Here is a 23,747-nt window from a genome sequence, read left to right as displayed (position 1 = left end):
ATTTAATATGGTTAGTATATGGTTATATATATTTATATGTAATATTATTACATTAATAATTTAATATGGTTAGTATATATAGTTTATAGTTTATATAGTATGTAGTTTATAATACCATATAGTTTATATAAATATATAGTTTATAACTTTACTAACTTTATATATTTATATAGTATATAGTATAAAGTATAAACTACTTATATAATAATGTTTTAATATATAATTTTAGTTATACTTATACCCTATATAATAAAATTACTAATTAGTATATAGTTTTAGACTTTTTGACAAGACCGCCCCCGGATTCCACCCCGAAACCCGGAGAGGTCCTGCGGGAATCCAAATTCAAGGAAAATCCTACCGAAAATTCGGCAGAACCTCCCCTGAAAATGGACTAACCCAGAAACTTCAATACCTGTTAAAAACACTTCTAAACCGCAACCACCTCTACCACAACCAAAAAGGGTCTCGGACCCAACAAATTTCACAGAGAATCCAACTTAAAATTTAAAGTGGTTATCAGAGCCTCTAATCTATTACAAAGAATTTTTACAAAAATTAAAAGGCGCCTACTGGTCCGAGAAGGAATAGAGATGTAACCGCCTCGACGTGATTGGCTCGACCTCCACCAAAGCTACTACCTGGGGGACAATTTTAGACAAAACAAGAAAACGGTGAGATAGGCTCAGTGAGTGGACAAATTTATGGAAATAAAAACAAAAGTAAATTTCTTTTTCAGAAAATCCTTCAAAACCACATGTAGTTCAAAGACCTCACGTCACTCTTTGAAATCCCCCAATTTTAAAATCATTTCCAAACTTTAAGAGAGTTATAAAACTAATGAGAGTCAAAGCAAAGATAAATCAAAACTCATTTCTCAAAAGCCACTCATCTAAATAAACAAAGTCATAGTAATAATAAAATCGAAATCATTATAAAACTCGAAACGTAGTTCTCTCTTAAAATCCACATTTAAACTCTTGAAAATACAAATTTCATGTTCCACCATGCTATATACCCTGAATAATCCTGGCCATACACCTGTGCGGAATTTCTGCATCGCACAGGCAGGCAATATCCTGGCCATACACACGCGTGGAGTGAATCCAACACGTGCAGGCAATATCCTGGCCATACACACGCGTGGAGTGAAATCCAACACGTGCAGGCAATATCCTGGCCATACACACGCGTGGAGTGAAATCCAACACGTGCAGGCAATATCCTGGCCATACACACGTGTGAATAAATCAGCACGTGCAGGCAATATCCTGGCCATACACACGTGTGAATAAATCAGCACGTGCAGGCAATCCTGGTCATACACACGTGTGAATAAATCAGCACGTGCAGGCAATATCATGGCCATACACACGTGTGAATAAATCAGCACGTGCAGGCAATCCTGGTCATACGTGCACGCAGAGCAGCCCCCAAAGGGCAAAGCATCCCGACACACGGCCCAAAGCCTATATGTGTGCCGTGATGGGTCCCAAAGACCTATGTATCTGATAATCTGGAGGGTACTGCAAGAGTGGTTTGAAAACCATCGTTCATAGCCAAACATAAATCTTTTTCCCACTGAGAGAAATATCATTGAAAACCCTTTTACGAATTTAAATCCATAGGCCCAAAAATGTAATATTCAAATTAAATTTAAACTTCATGAGTCAAATCCAAACTTTTCGATAAAACCAAAAATATTAAACAAACCATGTGTGTAAAATAAAGAACCAAATTTCCTTTCCAAGATTCAACAGCTCTGAAAAATCAACCTGTAAAATCATGTTTTAAACTCACTCGTGAAAGTATTTGAAAACTGAAATTCATCGCCATTGATCAAATCCCAAATCAAATCAAGATATTATGCATAGTAGAACTAATTTATAAGATGTGCAAAACAATTCGGAAAACGAAAGTTCACTCACATATATTACTTCTAAATCAAACTTAATTAACCAAAATAAAAACACCAATTTCATAAATCATTTAAGGAAAACAAAGGTCCACTCACAGTGAGAATCCTAGCTCCGTTCCTCCGCCGAATCGTTTCGGGCTGCAGTCGTCTCGCCTATAAAATAGACAATTACCGAAATACAATTAGTTCCGCCTCAAGACACTTAAACGTAGATGTATGTATAAAACCTAAGCGTCCCACCCGACTCCCATTCTAGCTCGACGATTCCCAACCTCCACTCGTAGACCCAAAACTCCTACATAAACACTCCGGAAGCTCTCCGGCTCAGCCTAACCAAAAACGTCATAACCAAGATCAATAATTCACTCCACAATTGCCCACAATTATTCCTTTATTTACGAATGACAGCGGGGGTTCGGACTCACTGCAGGAGCCGTCCAAAGTGGCTGCCCTAACTCCAAATTCAACCAAGAAATGCCTAATTCCTCAAACCCGCTCAATCCTTCAATCTTAAACCACAATTGGGGTTCCTAGGAATAAAATTTATTATTTAAAACGACAAAAACAGCCCTCTAGTCCGAAAATTAAAGAACAACCCGAAATGGCTTCAAAACCCAGAAATTTCCAATTCCTATGTACTCGAAATTAATCAACATCAATTAGGAAAAATGAAAACCGGAAGGAAGAGGAAGAAATCTCACCAAAAATACGGATGAAATGGGCTGAGATTTGGCCGGAAATCCAGCGAGCAGTGGCGGCGGGCTGGGCTTCCTCTGGCCTCGTTCTCGCGCGTGTGGGAGCTGGGCTGGCTGGAGGAGGGTCGGGCCGAGCTGATCGGCCGACGGGGGAGGTCGCCGGTGGTCGGGGTCGATGGAACAGCCGCCGAAAGTGGCTGGTTTGGCTGGGTTGGCCGCGCGCAGAGGAGAGAGAAGAGAGAGAGAACTCGGGGAGAGAGGAGGCCGAGGAGGTGGTCGGCGCCTGGGGGGAAAGCTCGCCGGAGCCAGAGGCCAGGTCGGCGCCTGGTGGTCGACGGCGAGGTGAGTGGGGGTGGCTGAGGCTGGTGCGCGCAGAGGAGAGGGTGCGAGGGTGGAGTGAAGACAGGGAGAGAGAGGGTGCGGGGAGAGAGAGATATAAAGAAGAGAGAGAAAGTTCTAGAGAGAGAGAGAAGGTTCTAGAAAATCTGACTTTTAAACCCCAATTCGTCATTTTACGAAATTGCCCCTCGCTTCAAACGCTCATATCTTTCAAACTGTAACTCGGATCGAAGCGTGCTACGTGTCTATGAACTCGGGGGATCGAAACCTATCTAACGGACCCAAAGTCAAAGTCGAAAACCCATTTATTTTAAAAGTCAACTTTGGGTCAAGCTTAAATTAAAACAAAAATAAATATTTAAATCAAAACCCTTTTTATTTTCCAAATAAATCTCATAATCTTTAAAATGCAATTCCACACCTTAAAAAAATCTCTTAAAAACATAGTTAAATAAAAATTTAAATTTCTAGTGAAAATTTGGGTCGGGTCGTTACACTTTTAGTTATAACTTATAGTTTTAGACACTTAACCTTATATATTTTATTCTCTATAGTCTATACATTTTACCTTATATCATAAACTTAAAACTTGAAAGTTAAATACACTAACTTTGCCAAAAAAATACACTAAACTCTATTAAATATCTTATACACTATAATTAAAAGTTAAAACTTAAAACCCAATTAAGCATACAATTCTAATTTCTAAACACTAAACTCTATACACTAAGTCTATTATTATTTATTAATTGCTCTATAATGTTATATATACCTAACATTGTTTATGTATATAATATATCAGGGCCCTTTTAATAAGGGATCCCTCATTTAGTGTTAAATGAGGGATCACCCTGTGGGGCCCACACGAGTCATTTTGTGTTGATTCGAACTGTCCATTTTTTACATCTCCATTAATAGATAATGTATGCAAAAAATCAGCCAAATCAAAAATCGTTTACTCGTTTGATTAAGCAGTCAAAGTTTAGGTGTTCATAGAGGAACTTGTTGTTCGTTCATTTGTTTTAAACTTTGACCGTTTAATAAAACTAGTAAACGATTTCCGATTCAGCTGGTTTTTTGCAAGCATGATCTATCAATGGAGTTGTAAAAAATAGACGGTTCGGATCAACACAAAATGACCCTTGTGGGCCCCACAGGGTGATCCCTCATTTAATACTAAATGAGGGATCCCTTATTGAAAGGGCCCTGATAATATATATAATTATATATAAAGTTATAAAGTAATAAATTAGTTAGTACTTAGTAGTTACTATAGTTTAATAGTATATAGTTTATAATACTATAAGACTATAATTTATATATTTGATAGTATATATTTTATATAATTTATAATATATAGTTTATAATACTATAAGACTATAGTTTATATATTTGATAGTATATAGTTTATATAATTTATAGTATATAGTTTATAATACTATAATTATATATGTAACATATATAACATATAACAAAGTATTATAGTCTTAGTAGTTATAAACTAGTTAGTAGTTTTTTTTTTTTTTTCCATGAAACTAGAGTTAGTAGTTATATAAAGTTATAACTTATAAGCTTAAATTGTTAATACCCTAATCCTAATGTTTTTATTTTATTTTTCCAAACCTCAATCTAAACCCTATTATTTATGTTAATATCTTAATACCTATCATTATTTATGTATGTATAATTATATATAAACTAGTTTTTTTTTTTAATTTTCCCAAACCCCAACCAAATCCCAATTTGCCCAAACCCCAATCAAAACCCCATTAAACAAAACAGTAAAATGTGAGATCCCGTATTTTTACAATATTTTATTTTGGGGAATTTATTCGAAAAATAAAAAGATTTTGGATTAATTTTAATTTTTGTTTTAAATTAGGTTTGACCCAAAATTGACTTTTTGTTATATTGGGCTTTTGGTTTCGAACTTAGACTCGTTGGATAGGTCTCGAACTCACGAGTCCGTAGACTCGAACCGTACATTCATCGGAGTTACGGATTGAGAGTTATGGGCGTTTGAAGTGAAGGGCAGTTTTGTAATTTTGTGACTTAGGGTTTAATGAGTATAAAAGCTTCATTTTCAGACTTTTTCCCTCATTTTTCTCTCCCAGCCGTCACCCTCACCCTCACTCTCTCTTTTTCTCTGTTCTCTCACCCTATCTTCTCTCCTTTGCGCCGGGCGCCACCACCCAAAGCCAGAGACCCAAACACCTCGCCCATCTCCGCCGACGAGATTTTCTACAACGGCCAGATCAGGCCCGTCTACCCTCTCTTCAACTCCTCCGACACGACGCCTACACCGAATCAGAAACAACGTCGTCTGCCGCTGAGAATGCTGATAATCGAAGAGGAGCGCGAAACGGCATCGTCGTGCTCGTCCTCCTCCGAGGCCGACGACCTCGAGAACCTCTCGCCCGGCACCTACTGCGTGTGGAACCCCAAGGCCTCGCTCGCGCGCGGCGGCTTCAACAAGAGCAACTCCACCGGCTCCTCCAAGGCCACCACCCAAAGCCAGCGCCATCGTGGGGGAGGTACGCCGCTGAGATCCGGGACCCGGGCATGAAAAGCCGGTGGATTTTGATCTGGGTTTTGGTCTCTGTTGTGTATGGGTTTTGATGTCCTCTGTGTGTGGGTATTTCGAAAATACCGAAATATACCGAAATCTGAAGGATCCAAAAAATGCCGAAATCCGAAAAAATCGATTCGGAAATCGGCATCAAAACTAGATTACCGAAATTTTTGGTAATCGAATCGGTAGGGCCATTTACCGATTCGATCCGACCGATGGGCAGCCCTAGGGAGGAGAGAAGGTGTGGAGCCAAGGGGGAGGGAAGGGTAAGTGTCTATTTTCTGATTTAATTTTTATAAAAAAAAAAAAGGCTAAAGTTCAATTTAGACACTCAATTATAGGGGATATTTCAACTGCATTTATCATCTCCAAAATCATTAAAAAAACAAACCCTATCTAAAATCTAAATTGAAAAAAATGAATTTTTCTTCATCTTTTCCTTTTTTACCCCTCTCCACCTCCCATTCTCTCTCTCTTCCCTTTCTCCGGCTAACCCTCCCAGCCCAGCTCTTCCTGACCCCACCCTCACCACAACCTTCCCGACCCCAACTATAACTCGTGGGGGGATGGCCGGCACCAGGGGACCCGCCGGTGGCCTTGGGCCGCTGGGAAATGGTCGGCCTTGGCTGGGCTGAGGTGCGCACATGGAGGGAGTCGTGTGAGAGAGGAAAGGGAAGAGAGGGATGGTTGAGGGGAGAGAGAGGAGCTACGGGCTGGTGGCTGGTGGTGCTACGCCTGCTAGGCTTGGCCAGAGTTGGCCTAGTCACGGTCAGACTGTGCGAAATCACTCGAGAGAGAAGGGAGACACGGGGAAGAAGAAGAAGAAAAATGAGAGAGAGAGAGAGAGAGAGAGAGAGAGAGAGAGAGACTCGGGTAAGTGGAAGGGGAGGGTCCGGTGGGTTATGGTGGGGTGGGGTGAGGTGTGGGTGGGGTCGGGAGGGGCTAGGTTGGGAGGGTTGGCTAGAGAGAGGGAAGAGAGAGAGAGAGAGAGTGGGAGGTGGAGAGGGGTAAAAAAGGAAAAGAAGAAGAAAAATTCATTTTTTCAATTTAGATTTTAGATGGGGTATATTTTTTTATGATTTTGTAAATGATGAATGCAGTTGAAATATCTCTTATAATTTAGTGTTTAAATTAAACTTTAGCCTAAAAAAAATACAGGTGTAAAGATATGATTTGTCTATAAAATTTGGAGTGGAAATGGAGGTGCACGCTGGGAGTGGATCCAAGTATTTCCCATTTTCCCCACCCAATAGTTCTGATGCATATAATTGAGCTAATAAGTGTTTTTTTTTTTTTTTTCATTTTTTTTGGTACAAAAGAAGGCTTAAGCCCATCAAAAGGTGCAAGAAGCCCAACAAAATAAAACTAATAAGTGCTTTTTTTTTTTTAGCAAAGCAGCAAGACACAATTTTTTTTTTTTTTAAAGTTTAGTTACTAACTAGAGCAAGACATTTGTTATTAGGTCACAACTTTGCTATACAATTGTAACTGTTTCAAATTCATAAAATTTCAAAATTTATAAGGGTATAATGTTTTTTATTTAGGCCGGCTTGAGAGATGAAGTCTTATAACTCAGAGACTAAACATTAAAGTTTAAGTCTTGCAAATATTGAAAAAACAACAAATCAATAAAAAAGTTATAACTGTTAGACAGTCACAGCTCAGTATAACCATATTATTTAAAGTTGGTACCCAAACTGAAATTTAGTATCTAAAGTGAAATGACATAAATATTTTAGTAGTAAAAATGAAAAAACATTGCAATTTAGTACCTAAAGTCAACATATTTTTTTTCTTTATTTACATGTATCTTATTCATTGTTATATACAAAAACTTAATTTCTTTTATAAAATCACAATACCCAACTCCTTTAATGTAATTTAAGATAGACAATTTAATTAAAGTTACTACAATTTATTCTGTACAAAAAAAAAAAAAGTTACTACAATTTATAGTTTTTTATTATTTTTAATTTGCAAACATATATTTGTCATTTTAATGAGTTATAAAAGCATCAAATGTATGGTCTAAATATCTTTAAGAATATTGATTTATATTGTAAGAGAGAGTACTTTGAAAATGAATAATTCAGTGATGAGAAAAATTGAATGAATAATTCAGTGCTTAGCATGAAAACATCTTTATATCATATTTAGTGGATGTGTACTTTGCATATAAATATGTGGGCACAGTATAATGGACCCACTGCATTCGCTGAAGACACCGAGCTATAATATAAAAACAGAAAACACTTCTGTTTTTCCAGGTTGGTCAACTACTTCATTGAAATCCTATCGATCCTTTGCTAATAATCGAAGAGAAAAGTTGCCTGACAAATTAAATATATGCATAGATGAAAAAAACCAAACATGAACACCAACAAGAGGAAGCTTCCTAGCAGCACCCACACCATGCTTATGCTTAACCGTGTGGGACCTACTGCATTACCAAGGCAATTGCTATATAATCAATTGTAATCTTTATGTGTTTGATCAGCTATTTGAAAATTTAGTTAGAATACTACTTCATTGGAAACCAAGTTGAGCTATTAAATTGTTGGGTCAATAATGGCCAGCTGCAAGAGGCCTTTGTTTAAGCGTTAATCAAATAAGAAAAGACAGAAAGTAATTAAAAATTAGGCCAATAAGCTTCCTAGAACAAGCACATGCAACTAACAGCCCAAGTCAGTGTACTTGATCGAGCTATATAATCCTAAAACACTTTCACAAATTCCCCCCTTCTGCTATTTGCAAAAGTTAGAGAATACTTCTTTCAAATCATTTGCAAATTAAGAAGAGAAAAATGGCTGGAGCTTTGGTTGGAGAGGCTCTGCTCACTGCTTCCATCCAGGTGTTGTGTGACAGGATTGCTTCACGCGACTTCATCGACTTGTTTCAGAGGAAGAAGCTTGACGATTCACTCCTGAAGAAACTGGAGATCACACTGCTGGGCCTTTCTGCAGTGCTCAATGATGCAGAGGAGAAGCAAATTGTGAACACAGCTGTGAGAAAGTGGCTTGATGAGGTCAAACATGCTGTCTTAGATGCAGATGACTTGCTGGATGAGATCAACACTGAAGCTTTGAGATGCAAGGTGGAAGCTGAATATGATGAGACCCACAAATTCACCAAGGTGTGGAACTTCCTCTCTCCTTTTATTAATCCTTCTTGTCAAGGCATAAATGCTAAGATAAAAGAGTTATTTGAAAGATTAGAACACCTTGCAAAACAAAAAAGTGTCCTTGGTCTGACAGAAGTTGTTGGAGGGAATAAGGCTTTACAAAGACCTCCAACAACTTCCTTGGTCGATGAATCTTGTGTGTATGGTAGGGATGGAGATAAAAAAAAGTTAGCAAAGCTGTTGTTTTCTGATGATGCAAGCATCAATGATGTATCTATCATCACCATAGTTGGTATGGGTGGGCTTGGCAAGACAACTCTTGCTCAGCTCCTTTACAACGATGACAAAGTAAAAAAGTTTTTCACTCTTAAAGCTTGGGCTTGTGTTTCAGAAGATTTTGATGTTGTTAGGGTAACTAAAACCCTTCTTCAATCAGTCACTTCAAAACCTTGTGATAATATTACAGACTTAAATCTTCTTCAAATTCAGCTAAGAGAAGAATTGAGGGGAAAGAAATTTTTATTCGTGTTGGATGACCTTTGGAATGAGAACTATGATGATTGGAATCTTCTACATGCTCCTTTTACATTAGGGGCAAGGGGAAGTAAGGTTATCATAACAACACGGAACAAAAGTGTTGCATCTATGATCTGCACTGAACCTATTCACTATTTGAAACAATTGTCAAATGAATATTGTTGGTCACTTCTTTCAAAACATGCATTGGGAAATGAAAGCCCAAGTGAACATGCAAACTTGGTAGGAATTGGTAAAAGAATTGCACGCAAGTGCAATGGTTTGCCTTTAGCTGCAAAAACACTCGGTGGTCTCTTACGTTGCACGAGAGATTCTAAGGAGTGGAGTATCATATTGCATAGCAATATTTGGGAGCTACCACACAATAAAAGTAATATTCTTCCAGCCCTAAAATTGAGTTACCATTATCTCCCATCTCAATTAAAACAATGCTTTGTTTATTGTTCAGTTTTTCCAAAGGACTATGAATTCAAAAAGGAAGATGTAGTTTTACTTTGGATGGCGGAAGGTTTAATTCCACAAGTTGTGAATGGGATTAGTGTGGAAGAGGTGGCTAATAAATACTTTGACGAATTATTATCACGGTCACTATTTCAAAAATCAAGGAAATCGAGTTTCACAATGCACGATCTTATTAATGACTTGGCTGTGTTCATGGCTAGGGAATTTTGCATCAGACTGGAAGGGAGCAAATCACAAGAGGTTCCTAAAAGAGTTCGTCATTTATCATATATGCAAACAGAATTTGACACCACTCCAAACTTTGAGCAAATATATGGGTTTAATTGTTTGCGGACCTTTGTACCTATGTCTTTAAGACCTTATAACAGTAAATGGGAATCTCGCTATATAAGTAAAAAGGTTCCACAAGATTTGCTGCCAGCACTAAGATGTTTGCGAGTCTTATCTTTATCAAAATACAAAAATATCAGTGAATTACCTAATTCTATTGGTAATCTCATTCATTTGCGCTATTTAGATCTTTCCTCTACTGCAATAAAAAAGTTACCTAATATAGTGTGTTCTCTATGCAATTTAGAGACATTACTATTGTCAAATTGTACCTCTCTCATTGAATTGCCTGTAGATATGAGGAAATTGATTAACTTGCGTCATCTTGATATTCATGAAACAAAAATAGACCAGATGCCATTACAAATGGGTAGACTAAAAAGTTTGAGAATATTGACTGCATTTGTTGTTGGCAATTCAACTGGGTCAAGCCTTACAGAATTGAGGGAGTTACCGCATCTTGGAGGAAACCTTTCTATTCGAAAGCTGCAAAATGTAGTTGATGTTATGGATGCCTTGCAGGCCAATTTGAAGGAAAAGAAAGATCTCAAGGAGTTGGTGTTGGAATGGGGTGAGGACACCAATGATCCCCAAAATGAGAGAGATGTACTTGAGAGGCTCCAGCCTCCCATAAATTTAGAGAAGTTGACCATCAGATTTTATGGTGGAACTTGCTTCCCAAATTGGTTGGGAGACTCTTCCTATTCTCAAATACAATTCATGTGTCTCAGTGAATGTAGTTATTGTTTGTCCTTGCCACCACTTGGGAAGCTACCCGCTCTCAAAGAGCTTTCTATAAAAAGGATGAAATTTCTTACGACTATCGGTGCTGAGTTCTATGGCAATGGGTCTTCTCTAATATTTCAGCCGTTTCAGTCTCTGGAGAAGCTAGAGTTTGAGGAGATGCTTGAATGGGAGGAATGGCAGCCAAGTGGAGGTGAATATCCAGATTTTCCTCGTCTCCAGGAGCTAATTTTAAACAAGTGTCCGAAGCTAAGAGGAAACTTGCCTAATCATCTTCCTTGCTTGAAAAAACTTTCAGTGGAGGAGTGTGTGGCTCTATACGAAAGGGCCACTACAACCCTTAACATGGACTACTTACAACAATATTCTTTTGAAGAATTGAGGTTGGTTGGATGCCCGCATCTGTTATCATTACTAGGTCAGAGAACAGAGTACATGTCATCTCTTGGGAAACTTGCGATTGGAAATTTTGTTGATATAGAGTGCTTGCCCAAGCAACTGGTGCATAGCAGCAATTGTCTTCTATATTTGTATCTCGATAATTGTCCATCCCTGTTGTCGTTCCCTAGAGATGGTCTACCTTCTACCTTGGAAAATCTTAAAATAGGAAATTGTACGAGATTAGAATTCCTACCTCATGAGATGATGGCCAAATTGACATCGCTTTGGAAATTGTACTTATACCACAGCTGTGATTCACTGAGGTCCTTCCCGTTGGGCATTTTTCCCAAACTTAGAAGTCTTATTATCGAAGGTTGTGTGAATCTGGAATCCCTTTCCATTGAAGGAGTTGATGAAAATCTAAACTACTTGAATATCTCGGAGTGTCCAAATCTGGTCTCTTTTCCCCACGGAGGATTGCCCACTCCAAACCTGATTCGATTTAGAGTCACTGGATGCGAGAATTTGAAGTCATTGCCCGAACGAATTCACACCCTCACCGCCCTTCAATATTTGTACATATGGAATCTTCCAAATGTTGTGTCAATTGCAGAAGGGGGTTTGCCTCCCAACCTACGAACATTTCGTATCTCCGGAACTGAGCATCTGTTGGAGACGTTGCTCAAGGAACAGCTGCTCCCTACCACTCTCAACACTCTTCAGATCTTTAAACAGAGTCTGAAATCTTTGAACGGAAAGGGACTTCAACACCTCACTTCTCTTCAAAGGCTACAAATTTATAACTGTCCGAATCTCGAATTCCTGCCAGAAGAGGGTTTGCCGGCATCTCTATCTTTTCTGAGCATCAAGAGTTGTTCTTCCCTGAAGAAAAGATACTTTGAAAATAAGACGGGAGAAGATTGGGCCAAGATAGCTCGCATTTCTTGCATACAAATAGATGGGGGAGAAGTGATCATATGAGCTCTCACAAAAAGTGTCGTTTTCATTTCCCTCTCAACTCCCAAATCTGAATCAGGTACCAATATGAGCTTTTTTTCATTTCACTTTCTGTTAAATGTGTTTTGAAATATATTTTGCTGCTTTTCCAGGACTTTATTTATATCCACTGTAAGGCTGTAAAGTGTTTGAAGAGAGAATTTAATGCGTAGATTATATATTTATATCTTGCCTAAATTAATAAGTACTGTACATTTCAGAGAAATTAAAACTATATATATAAAAATTAATGCATACTGAGTGGAAAAGCACAATATGATTTATTTATTGTTTCAGGCTGCCATGTCATTGAATATTTCTTATCTATATATTACGGCAGAAGCAATGATGAAATGAAAGGATTGGCCCAGTATTGCTCACATCCCCTGCATTGGCACTGGTGGAAACTTATTTTCAATTTTCAATCAGGTACCTCTTTTACTGTTAATTCTTTTTTCAATTTTTTTTTTTTTTTTAGCTCAATGAATTTTGATAAAGAAGAGTTTCTCTGTAGGTATGCAAGTTTGTCTATTTAGTTCTATATGCAGGTCCATGGCATTGTTCATTTATTCTTTCATTTGAGTTTCAAGATGCAATTAATGACGATTATGAGATTTTAATGTGTAATATGACAGGATTTCAATTCTCTTAAAATGGGGCTTTAACCACATTACTGATTGTGATTATCCCAAAGTTACTTGGTGGAGTGAAATTTGCTACCATACAAGCTCTGTTTTGGAATTCCCTATAGCAGCACAAAAGCATGTGGAAACATTGGCCCCGAGTAGCTTACAATTTAGCTGTGATTCACTGAGGTCCTTCCCGTTGGGCATTTTTCCCAAACTTTGCCGTCTTTATATCATAGGTTGTGTGAATCTGGAATCCCTTTCCATTGAAGGAGTTGATGAAAATCTCAACTACTTGCAAATCAGGGAGTGTCCAAATCTGATCTCTTTTCCCCATGGAGGATTGCCCACTCCCAACCTGAATACATTTTTTGTCTGTATATGCCAGAATTTGAAGTCATTGCCCGAACGAATTCACACCCTCACCGCCCTTCAATATTTGTACATATGGAATCTTCCAAATGTTGTGTCAATTGAAAAAGGGGGTTTGCCTCCCAACCTACGTAGATTTTCAGTCCAATATTGTGACAGACTGAGGCCTTCAGCGGAGTGGGGTTTGCAAGGACTTGTCTCCCTTCAAAGACTCCAGATTCAAGGAACTGAGCATCTGTTGGAGACGTTGCTCAAGGAACAGCTGCTCCCTACAACTCTCAGCACTCTCTGGATCTCTGACCTAAGCCTGAAATCTTTGAACGGAAAGGGACTTCAACACCTCACTTCTCTTCAAAGCCTACAAATCTATTACTGTCCGAATCTCGAACGCCTGCCAGGAGAGGGTTTGCCGGCGTCTCTTTCTTTTCTGAGAATCCACAAAACTCTGAAAAAAAGATACTGTGAAAATAAGACAGGAGAAGATTGGGGCAAGATAGCTCGCATTCCTTGCATAAAGATAGATGGGGAAGTGATCATATGAGCTCTCACAAAAAGTTATGGTTTTCATTTCACTCTCAACTCTAAAACCAGAGTCAGGTATGTACCACCCCACCGCTTGTTTTATATCCATATTTTAATATTGTTTTCTGAGCTTTTGGGCTTCACTTCTGCAGAGAGCTAGAGAACTAACTGTGGAACTGTAAAGATAATTGTTGGTCTTTGAAAGGAGAGGATTGACCCAAGATTGCTCACATTCCCTGTCCTTACAATTTATCTGATTTTCATTCAGGTACCTCTTCTATTTTTAATTCTGCTACTTAATTACTTTGATCTTTTGAATTCTTCCTTAATGGGATAGTTTACTCTACATAGATTGGACCAAGATAGTTTACTGTGAAAATAAGACGAGAGAAGATTGGGCCAAGATCATGCGCTTTCATTTCACCCTCAAGTCTCCAATCAATGTCAGGTATGTGAATTTAATCCAATATTGTGGAGCAAGTAGCTACTTTTTTCCCTTCAAAATACTCATATATTTTAAAAATATATTTCGCTGGATATTTTAAAACCAATGTTATCCCCTGTATATTGTTTGAAGACAGAATTTAACGCTTAGATCATATCATTCATTATTTCTTATCAATATTAGCATTATAATATTGGTAATTATTCCCGTCACATGCATCTGCAGAAACTTCCATGGAAACCAAATGAGTGCGAGATAAAATAAATCAGTCCTGGTACTAAGAGATATGTGAAGTTAGGAAGAAGAAAGGTACTAATTAAGAAGGTACTTGGATTGGACTTTGTCTGATTTGCAGCATCCTTTTTTTTTTTTTTTTTTGGCTATAAGCATTCACATTTTCATGTTTGGTTAATAGCTTTTTCCTTTGAGTGATGCAGAGACCAGGAGGATTGAAGGCCGTCGGGAGCATGGAAAGCAACCCAGAATGATTCGAATTTGAATTTTGCAGAAGACAGTTTTCTCTGTGATCTCTAAGGAAGAAGATAATGGAGGGATTTGAATTTCTTTTAACAAATGATTTTAAGCAAAATATCAAAGTTCAGTTACAACCCCCTCTGGTCAAGAGCCAATATGGAGGACAAGAGCTGAAAGAAACTTGCTGGTACAGCATGGAAAAGTTGCTCAGAAGCAGCTGCTTCCTACCACTCTCAACTCTCTTGAAATCTCTACACTGAATCTGAAATCTTTAATGGAAAGGAACTTCAACGTATCACTTCTGTTCAAAAGCTAAATATTAGAAGGTGTGACAGTCACGATTTCCTGCCAGGAGTGGGTTTGCCAGCATCTCAAAGGCTAGATACTGCCCGAATCTGGAATTCCTGCCAGGAGAGGGTTTGCCAGCATCTCTTTCTTTTCTGAGAATCTACAAATGTTCTTCCTTGAAGTAAATATACCTTGAAAATAAAACGGGAGAAGATTGGGACAAGATAGCTGGCATTCCTTGCATAAAGATAGATAAGGAAGTGATTATATGAGCTCTCACAAAAAGTTCCGGTTGTCATTTCACTCTCAACTCCCTAATCAGGATCAGGTACCCATATGAGCTTGTTTTTTATTTTTCTTTGTTTCATCTGTTAAATGAGAGCTATATGGGAAATCGGTTGTGTAGTCCAATATGGTGGATTCAATGCAGCTACTTTTTCCGGAAAAATACTTGTATATTTTCAAAATATATTTCGCTGCTTTTCCAAGAATTTACAAGTATGTAGCACTTCTCTTCAAAAGCTAGAATTTATGTGATGCATTATTAAACTAGTTATATGTTCCCTCCTCAAATTCAATGGAAAGTGTTCCACTTAAAACAGAAAGATGGGAAATTTAAGCCACCCTATAACTGTCTCCTATCTGTTTTAGACAGTTGATTTCATAGTCGAAATGCATAGACTCGTTTAGCTGAAAATTGAAATTTAAACTTCAAAAATTGATTTCAAATCTTCGTTGAAGTTTAGACTTCAAACAATGAAAACAAAACAAACACATCATGGATTGCCCAAGTTGTATGTTCAAATAAGTCTATGTTGTTTACTACAACTGAACCACTACTCATAAATTTGATATTCCAATTTCAGCATAACCTCAAGGAACTAGATGTGTGCTCAAACACCTATGCAGAAAATTTGATGCTTCATTTAAGGCTTTAACACACTTGATAAATGATAATTGAATACATATCCTTTGGTGCCATCACCTTGACTTTATCTTTTTTATGTAGTTTGCATATCAATTAGCTAGGTCCCTTTTAATTGTCCAATTTCTGTGTTCTTGTACAATCTTGGACTTCATACTGGGAATTAGGTTTAAGAAGCTGCAACAATTTCTTTTCATTAAAGCTATTCAAATCACTTTTTTTTTTTTCTTTCTCTAAGATCAATCTATCAATTCTATTTTCTTCTTCTTTGCAGTTAGGATACCTGGTTGAGCTGAGATACATAAAATAGCTTTGAGAAGAAACAGGCTTTTCACAAATTGATGTGGAATAGAAGTGTAAGAAAACACATGAAGGTAAAGCTCTATGTATAATTTCTGAAGGACTCTGAAATTTTGGCTTTAGCAAAAATTACAGTTGTCATTTACTATTTCTCTATAAGATTTTGGCCATTTTTTGAATCCTTTCTTGTTTTATGGGCAGATATCAATATTGGGGGTCTCTAAACCATGCTACTGTCTTCTAATATTACACTTTGAGGCTTTAGGGTACATTATTTGAGGTGCAAGTTCTGAAATCATGATATAGAGTGGTCTTAAACTCTGAATGGACATTCGGTAATTCTTTCCAGTACATTATTCAATGAACTTTGTGTCATGCATGAAGGAAGCTCCAAATTTTCTTGCCAATTTTCCTTATGAGGTTTTGTGGAGCTACCAGTTACTTTTCCAATATATTGTCAAAATATATTTCGCTGCTTTTCCAAGAATTTAAAAGTATGTAGCACTTCTCTTTAGTTGATCACTGCGGCAGATGAGCTTTACTTTAGTTGTTCTTTCTTTCTCATCAGCATTATTCCTAAAAGAACTGAAGATGGGATCTCTCTTCTTTTTTTATGTTTTTCAAAGAGAGAGACAAACATTGATTATATGATATAAAGAAAAGGTCCAGATTGTCAAACTGGCATGCTTAATAAAGTGAATAGCTCATGTATTTGATGATTCCAATTTCAGTCCAAACTCAAGCACCTAGATGTGTACAAAAACACCTATGTAGAAGTTCTGATGGTTCATTTTAAGTCTTAACACTGGATAATTGAATATACATCATTTGGTGTCATCCCTTCTCTGTATCTTGTTTATGTCTGTTTAATTGTTCCATGTCTGTCTTCTTGTACAATGTAAGACTTGTTAGTGGGAACTAATTTTTAGCTAAAAGAACTAGGTTTCGTTAAAGCTTTTAATCAGTTTGCACGTTTTCTTCAATCAATCAGAATTTTCATCATCTTTGCATTTAGGATATTGTTATGTAAGATTGTGGTCCTACAACTTGTACGACCACAATCTTAAATAACGACAGTGAATTGTACGGTACAAGTATTTGAATTCTTTCTTCTTAATAGGCAGAGGTCTGTTTTGGAGACCTCTAAGCAGTGCTAACTTTGTCAGCTAATATTACATTTGATGCTTGAAGGGTATGTTATTTGTCAGCTAATACGAATATTGAGTGGTCTGAAATTCAGAATGGACTTTCAGCAATATTTCGATCCCTTATTTAATGAATTTTATGTCATGCATAGGTCTAACGTGAAGGAAGCTCCAACATTGTTGTTTGGGCTGCAATTAGTGGATTTTTGTTGCTGTCGTCTCTGTGGTACCCATCTCGCAAAGAACTCATTGCCTCTTGGATGGACTACAACTTGCAAACACAGCCCACTCCCACACTTTCAAGAGGAGGGTCTATTGGCTACCACTCCTACCTCTCTTACCATCATTTCTCAAAACATTGGGTAACAAGAGACTCCATGAATCTTCAAAGACGTAGTGATTTGTGAGTGCCTCATTTTACAGTCAATTCCAGAAGGTGTCGAAATAAAGGTGCCAAAGGGTGAAAGGAGACGCCTGGCCCAAGACTGCTCATATCCCCTGCATTGGCATTGATGGGTACTTAATTTCATTAACTATATCTAAGACAAATGCACCAGCCTTGTCCTTATGATCATCTAAGTTTTAATCAGGTACCTCTTCTATTGTTAATTCTGATACTTAATCACTTTTATAGCTTTGCCCTTGTTAATTTTTTCTTTCCTCTCATTCCAATTCTTTAATTAAAGTCCAGTCTTGCCAAAGAAGAGTTTGTAGGTATGCAGGTTTGTCTTAAGTGCTTTATGCAGATCTACATTGTTTATTTATTCTTTCATTTGAGTATCAGATACAATCTTAGTGATGGTTATGAGATTTTAATGTCTAATATGACAGGATTCCAATTCTCATAAAATGGGGCTTTAACATTATTAGTGGTTTGATTATCTGTTCATTACTTGGTGGAGTGAAATTTGCTAGCAGACTCTGTTTTTGAATTCCCTAGAGATGGTCTACCTACTACGTTGAAATCACTTGATATAAAAAATTGTAGGAGATTAGAATTCCTACCTCATGAGATGATGGCCAAATAGACATCGCTTCTAATATTGTCGATACACGACAGCTGTGATTCACTGAGGTCCTTCCCGTTGGGCATTTTTCCCAAACTTAGCCATCTTTTAATAAGGGGCTGTTTGAATCTGGAATCCCTTTCCATTGAAGGAGTTGATGAAAATCTCAGCTACTTGGATATCTGGGAGTGTCCAAATCTGGTCTCTTTTCCCCACGGAGGATTGCCCACTCCCAACCTGAATACATTTTTAGTCAGTGGATGCCAGAATTTGAAGTCATTGCCCGAACGAATTCACACCCTCACCGCCCTTCAATATTTGTGCATATCCCATCTTCCAAATGTTGTGTCAATTGCAGAAGGGGGTTTGCCTCCCAACCTACATTCATTTGCAGTATATGATTAGAATTCCTATAATAAGAAATTGTAGGAGAATAGAATTCCTACCTCATGAGATGAGGAAGTGATCATATGGGTTTAATTTTAGCTTCACTGGACGGAAAGGGACTTCAACACCTCACTTCTCTTCAAAGGCTAGAAATCCAAGACTGTCCGAATCTCGAATCCCTGCCAGGAGAGGGTTTGCCAGCATCTCTTTCTTTTCTCAGAATCCACAGATGTTCTTCAACTCTGAAAAAAAGATTCTGTGAAAATAAGACAGGAGAAGATTGGGGCAAGATAGCTCGCATTCCTTGTATAAAGATAGATGAGGAAGTGATCATATGAGCTCTCACAAAAAGTTTCGGTTTTCATTTCCCTCTCAACTCCCAAATCTGAATCAGGTACCAATATGAGCTTTTTTTCATTTCACTTTCTGTTAAATATGTTTTTAAATATATTTTGCTGCTTTTCCAGGACTTTATATCCCCTGTAAGGCTGTAAAGTGTTTGAAGAGAGAATTTAATGCGTAGATTATATCTTGCCTAAATTAATAAGTACTGTACATTTCAGAGAAATTAAAATTATATATATAAAAATTAATGCATACTGAGTGGAGAAGCACAATATGATTTATTTATTGTTTCAGGCTGCCATGTCATTGAATATTTCTTATCTATATATTACGGCAGAAGCAATGATGAAATGAAAGGATTGGCCCAGTATTGCTCACATCCCCTGCATTGGCACTGGTGGAAACTTATTTTCAATTTTCAATCAGGTACCTCTTCTACTGTTAATTCTTTTATCTTTTTTTTCAATTATTTTTTTTCTTTTTTAGCTCAATGAATTTTGATAAAGAAGAGTTTCTCTGTAGGTATGCAAGTTTGTCTATTTAGTTCTATATGCAGGTCCATGGCATTGTTCATTTATTCTTTCATTTGAGTTTCAAGATGCAATTAATGACGATTATGAGATTTTAATGTGTAATATGACAGGATTTCAATTATCTTAAAATGGGGCTTTAACCACATTACCGATTGTGATTATCCCAAAGTTACTTGGTGGAGTGAAATTTGCTACCAGACGAGCTCTGTTTTGGAATTCCCTATAGCAGCACAAAAGAATACATGTGGAAACATTGGCCCGGAGTAGCTTACAATTTAGCTCTTATACTAAAAAGGTAACATGTTATTAATATTTGATTGTGGCACTCTATTAACATCATTTTTTGAACTGCATGCTTGTGTTCTCGGCCCCCTCCAATCACCAAAATGCTTAACTTAAGCTGGTGATCTGTGTTTTGAATAAGTAGTTAAATTGTGAAAGCTGGTTACCACTTTCATGTTATCCATGACACCTTGCATTTGTAATTCTAGCTATTAGAAGTGATAATAGATATCTATTTACACCTTGCATCAAATTACAAAGTTATGGTGTTCAAGTTGTGAATTATTTTATTTTTCTTTTGGTTGAATGGATTCTTTGCCATTTCAAGTGGACTTTTGTTGCAGTCTTTCTCCGTTGATATGACCCTCTTTCCAGTATGTTGAACCATGTAGTCACAACTTAAGTCCTTTCTAAACTCTCAGATTCTGAATTAATATTTCTCTACCAGCCTTTGACAATAAATTTTGCTTCCATCCTTTAATCTTCTGCCAAACACAACCCTTTAGAACCTCAACTGTAAAAAGAATTTATTGATAAGGAGATACAAGGGGACAATGTGCTGGGACTGACTTTATTCAACTATGCTATCCCTTCATTTATATCTCTTTATTTTAATTTTTTTTGCTAAGCTTTTTTCACTACATGTGAGGAGAATGTGCTGGGACTGACTTATCTATGGGCTTCACTAATGCAGAAAATTGGTATCTTTGAATGGTTCTCTTGCATGACAATCTCTGCTCACATCCCCTGCATTGGCATTGAAGATTGCCCAAGTTGTATGTTCAAATAAATCTATGTAGTTAACTATTTTGATTTCCACAAAATATGCAACCGAACCATCCAAGCTGCTATGTCATTGATTGTTTCCGGTGAAATCAGGTAAGATTGCTTGTTGGGGATTCAGCCCTCCTTGATACCAAGAAATAAATAAATAAATAAATAAGGTAAGATTGCATCAGGTTAAAATGGCATTAATACTAAATTTCAGAGAGTTTAATTTCCATGATAAAATGTGAAAAAGAAAGGGGAAAAAAAACAATAGAAGGCTTTTGCAAAATCTGTCATATATATCATGTATCTGCAGAAATTTCTCTTTTAACTATCTAACCTTATCAGGAGACTCAAGACAATGTGCTGGGACTGACTTTAATGGGGCCTTCCTTGGTGCAGAAGTTAGCTTACATCAATCAGTACGTAGCCCGTGAATGGTGCAATGGCATGAATGTGATTTCTGTATGGGTAGAGGTAACCCATGGACGATTTTTCTCATGCTAAAGTGGTTAATTTGGATATGGTGGTGTCCTTTCACATTTTGTTTCAGTTTTTCTGTCATCTTCAAGTTAGTGCAGATATGTTTATGTACAAACACAACAGTCCTAGATGAGTGTAAAGTGGTAATAGATCTTTAGTTGAACACTGTAGATGAGCTTTAATATGTATATATGTATATATATATTTTTTTTTTCTTTTTTTTATGTCTCTTTCATCATCAATATATCTAAACTAACTGAAAGAAGGGATCTCTATTTCCTATACTGTCGAGAGAGAGAGAGAGAGAGAGAGAGAGAGAGAGAGAGAGAGAGAGAGAGATTATATTGATAATATAAAGAGAAGGCTCTTGTTATCACGCATAATGAAATGAATAGCTCATATATATTTTATGATTCTGATTTGAGTCTAAACTCAAGGAATTCTAAATGTGTGCTCAAACACCTATGCAGAAAAATTGATGCTTCATTTTATATAAGCTTTGACACTTGATAAATGAACACGCATCCTTTGATGTCATCACCTTGACTTTTATCTTCTTTATGTACTTTCATATCAATTAGGCCCCTTTTAATTGTTCCATTTCTCTCTTCTTGTACAATCTAGGACTTGTTAATGGGAATTAATTTGAAGAAGCTGCAACACTTTGGTTACAATAATTAAAGCTATTCAAATCAGTTTGCTTGTTTTCTAAGATCAATCTACCAATTGTAATTTCTTCATCTTTGCATTTAGGAGTATCTTGTTGAGCTGGAGATATAAAAGGAAAGAACTTCAGTTTACATCCACATTGAATGACTTTGAGAAGTAACAGGCTTTTTTCACAATTTGATGTGATAGCAAACACATGAAGGTATAATTTCTTAACGACATTGAAATTTTGCCTTTAGCAAGAATTGCGGTTGCCATTTACTATTGTTATATGAGATTTGGTCATTCAAATTCTTTGAATTCCTTCTTGTTTTATGGGCAGATATGAGATATCAATGTTGGGGACCTCTAAACATGATACTGCTTGCTAATATTACACTTTGAGGCAAGAATGGTACGTTTTTTGAGGTGCTAGTTCTGAAATCGTTCTATTATACAATGGTCTTAAACTCTGGATGGACTCTGTCTCTGAGTAATACTTTGGAGTACCTTATTTGATGAACTTTTTGTCATGCATTAGGTCAAACATAAAGGAAACTCCAAAGTTTCTTGCCAATTGTCCATTTGAGGTTTTGCAGAGGAATGCAGGTTCCATGACAGCAATAATTTAGATTGGATCAGCTGATTGAATATCTTTGTTCACTTGGAAACCAACTTAAATTGGAGCTTGAAGACTTCTTTATACTTCCAATTGTTTATTAATGACAGTTTCTGTGGTTTTCTGGACATCATGTTCAACTGCCTTGTACTTTAGTCATAATATAACAGGAACCATGTAAATGCATAGTGCATTTGTAGTTGTACCTGTTAGAACTGATTCTAGACATCTGGTGTGCAAGTTGTGGATTCTTTTATTTTTCTTTTGGTCTAGTGGATTCTTTCCCATTTTAAGTGGACTTTTGTTGCGGTCTTCCTTCGTTGATGTAACCCTGTTGCCAGTAGTCTTCTATTCTCTTCTGCCTTTTTTTGTACTTTTAAATATTTATCTTTTATTTTTCATTATGTGATTAACTAAATTTTTCTCATTTGTATCACCTTATTTCTTATTGGGGCTGGTCCATTACTGACTTCCAAGAGGATGTTGATCACAATTTATAACCTTTCTAAAATCTAATATTCTGAATTAGTAGTCTTTTTACCGGACAACATGTCTTCTCTTTAGAGAGCTTTTCGTTTGCAAGGTTTATTCACATGTCATTTATAGAGGAGGGTTTAACATTGGGCAAATTATACAAAATTACCTCAACTAACCACCCTTGTTCACTTGAGTACTCCAATAAAAAAAAGTTGCTCAGAGGTACCTCAATTATTGATTTTGCACACACAGGTACCTCCGTCAACTTTTCCGTCTGAAAACCGTTGACTGCCTACGTGGCGCGCTGACATGGTTTTTAAAAAATGCCACGTGGATAAAAAAATAATAAAAAATTAAATAAACTTTAAAAAATTGAAATAATGATTAAGAAAACTAAAAATAAAAATAAAAACCCAATAATTAAATTAATAAAAAAAAGAGCTGAGAAGAACCCAGCAACCTCGCATCCCCAATCCTTCCTCCCTCCGCCTCCCCCCGTCGGCCACCCAACCCACCCACCTCCCTCCCCCTCTACGGCCACCAGCTCCACCCCTCCCCTTCCCTTCCCTTCCCTTCCCTACCACCTTCACTGTAGATCGCGTCGGCCACCCAATCTCCCACTTCACAATGACACTGACCAACAACAAAACCCAACCTCTCCTTCTGACCCATCAGAGTTCTTCGAATTCTCCACAGACCCCAAATGGGTATTCACCCATTGACACCGTTCTTTTCTACGGAAAATCCATTCCTTACGCAGAACCCATTTCCATTCCGATCCGAAAGCCTCAAATCAACGACCCATTTTGCTCCAGATCTGAATCTTTGAGATTTTCACACACCTTCAATTCTCACTCGCATTTCTCACCAGCTCGTTCCGACTTTCTCCGGTCGCCGTTGAGCAATTCGCAGAAGCACAAGGCGTTGATGAGGGGGTGCAGCAGTAGGGTAGGGAAGGGGTGGGCAGAAAGCAGAGAGGAAGAGAGAGAAATTGACAGAGGAAGAG

At 37.3% G+C, this 23,747-nt stretch overlaps 1 protein-coding gene and 1 pseudogene across 9 annotated transcripts in view; both read left to right on the top strand.

Moving 5' to 3' along the window:
- Positions 1-14,053, top strand: part of LOC147291707 (putative disease resistance RPP13-like protein 1 pseudogene) — a 54,574-nt pseudogene extending 40,521 nt beyond the window's left edge. The window contains exon 3 of the transcript XR_015121256.1: positions 13,967-14,053. The product of XR_015121256.1 is annotated as a putative disease resistance RPP13-like protein 1 pseudogene, transcript variant X12 (transcript). The remainder of the gene's footprint in view (positions 1-13,966) is intronic.
- LOC147291706 (putative disease resistance RPP13-like protein 1) lies at positions 8,322-22,600 on the top strand. 8 transcript variants are annotated; one of them, XM_086237270.1, is made up of 9 exons: positions 8,322-11,718; positions 13,204-13,497; positions 18,686-18,980; positions 19,269-19,357; positions 19,575-19,759; positions 20,441-20,991; positions 21,751-21,868; positions 21,989-22,060; positions 22,187-22,600. In XM_086237270.1, the coding sequence occupies exons 1-3, from the start codon at positions 8,328-8,330 to the stop codon at positions 18,922-18,924; spliced, it is 3,924 nt and encodes a 1,307-aa protein (XP_086093396.1). In that variant the 5' UTR covers positions 8,322-8,327; the 3' UTR covers positions 18,925-18,980; positions 19,269-19,357; positions 19,575-19,759; positions 20,441-20,991; positions 21,751-21,868; positions 21,989-22,060; positions 22,187-22,600. The 8 variants fall into 8 exon arrangements, 2 of the variants coding, with proteins under 2 accessions (XP_086093396.1, XP_086093395.1); XR_015121262.1 differs by lacking the exons at positions 8,322-11,718; positions 13,204-13,497 and having other exon boundaries at positions 18,926-18,980; positions 20,441-20,625; positions 20,917-20,991; XR_015121260.1 differs by lacking the exons at positions 8,322-11,718; positions 13,204-13,497 and having other exon boundaries at positions 18,926-18,980; positions 20,441-20,625; positions 20,863-20,936.
- The last annotated feature ends 1,147 nt before the right edge of the window (positions 22,601-23,747 follow it).

This window comes from Dryas octopetala, chromosome 3 (genome assembly GCF_963921425.1).
Source record: "Dryas octopetala chromosome 3, drDryOcto1.1, whole genome shotgun sequence".
NCBI lineage: Eukaryota > Viridiplantae > Streptophyta > Magnoliopsida > Rosales > Rosaceae > Dryas > Dryas octopetala.
This window is presented reverse-complemented; position numbering and strand designations above follow the sequence as displayed.

Coding starts and splice junctions, on each gene's coding strand:
- LOC147291706 (XM_086237270.1), top strand. CDS start 8,328: ATGGCTGGAGCTTTGGTTGGAGAGGCTCTGCTCACTGCTTCCATCCAG. Junction 11,719..13,203: donor TGTGTCAATTGCAGAAGGGG/GTTTGCCTCCCA, acceptor CAATTGAAAAAG/GGGGTTTGCCTCCCAACCTA. Junction 13,498..18,685: donor CGAACGCCTGCCAGGAGAGG/GTTTGCCGGCGT, acceptor GTTTAATTTTAG/CTTCACTGGACGGAAAGGGA.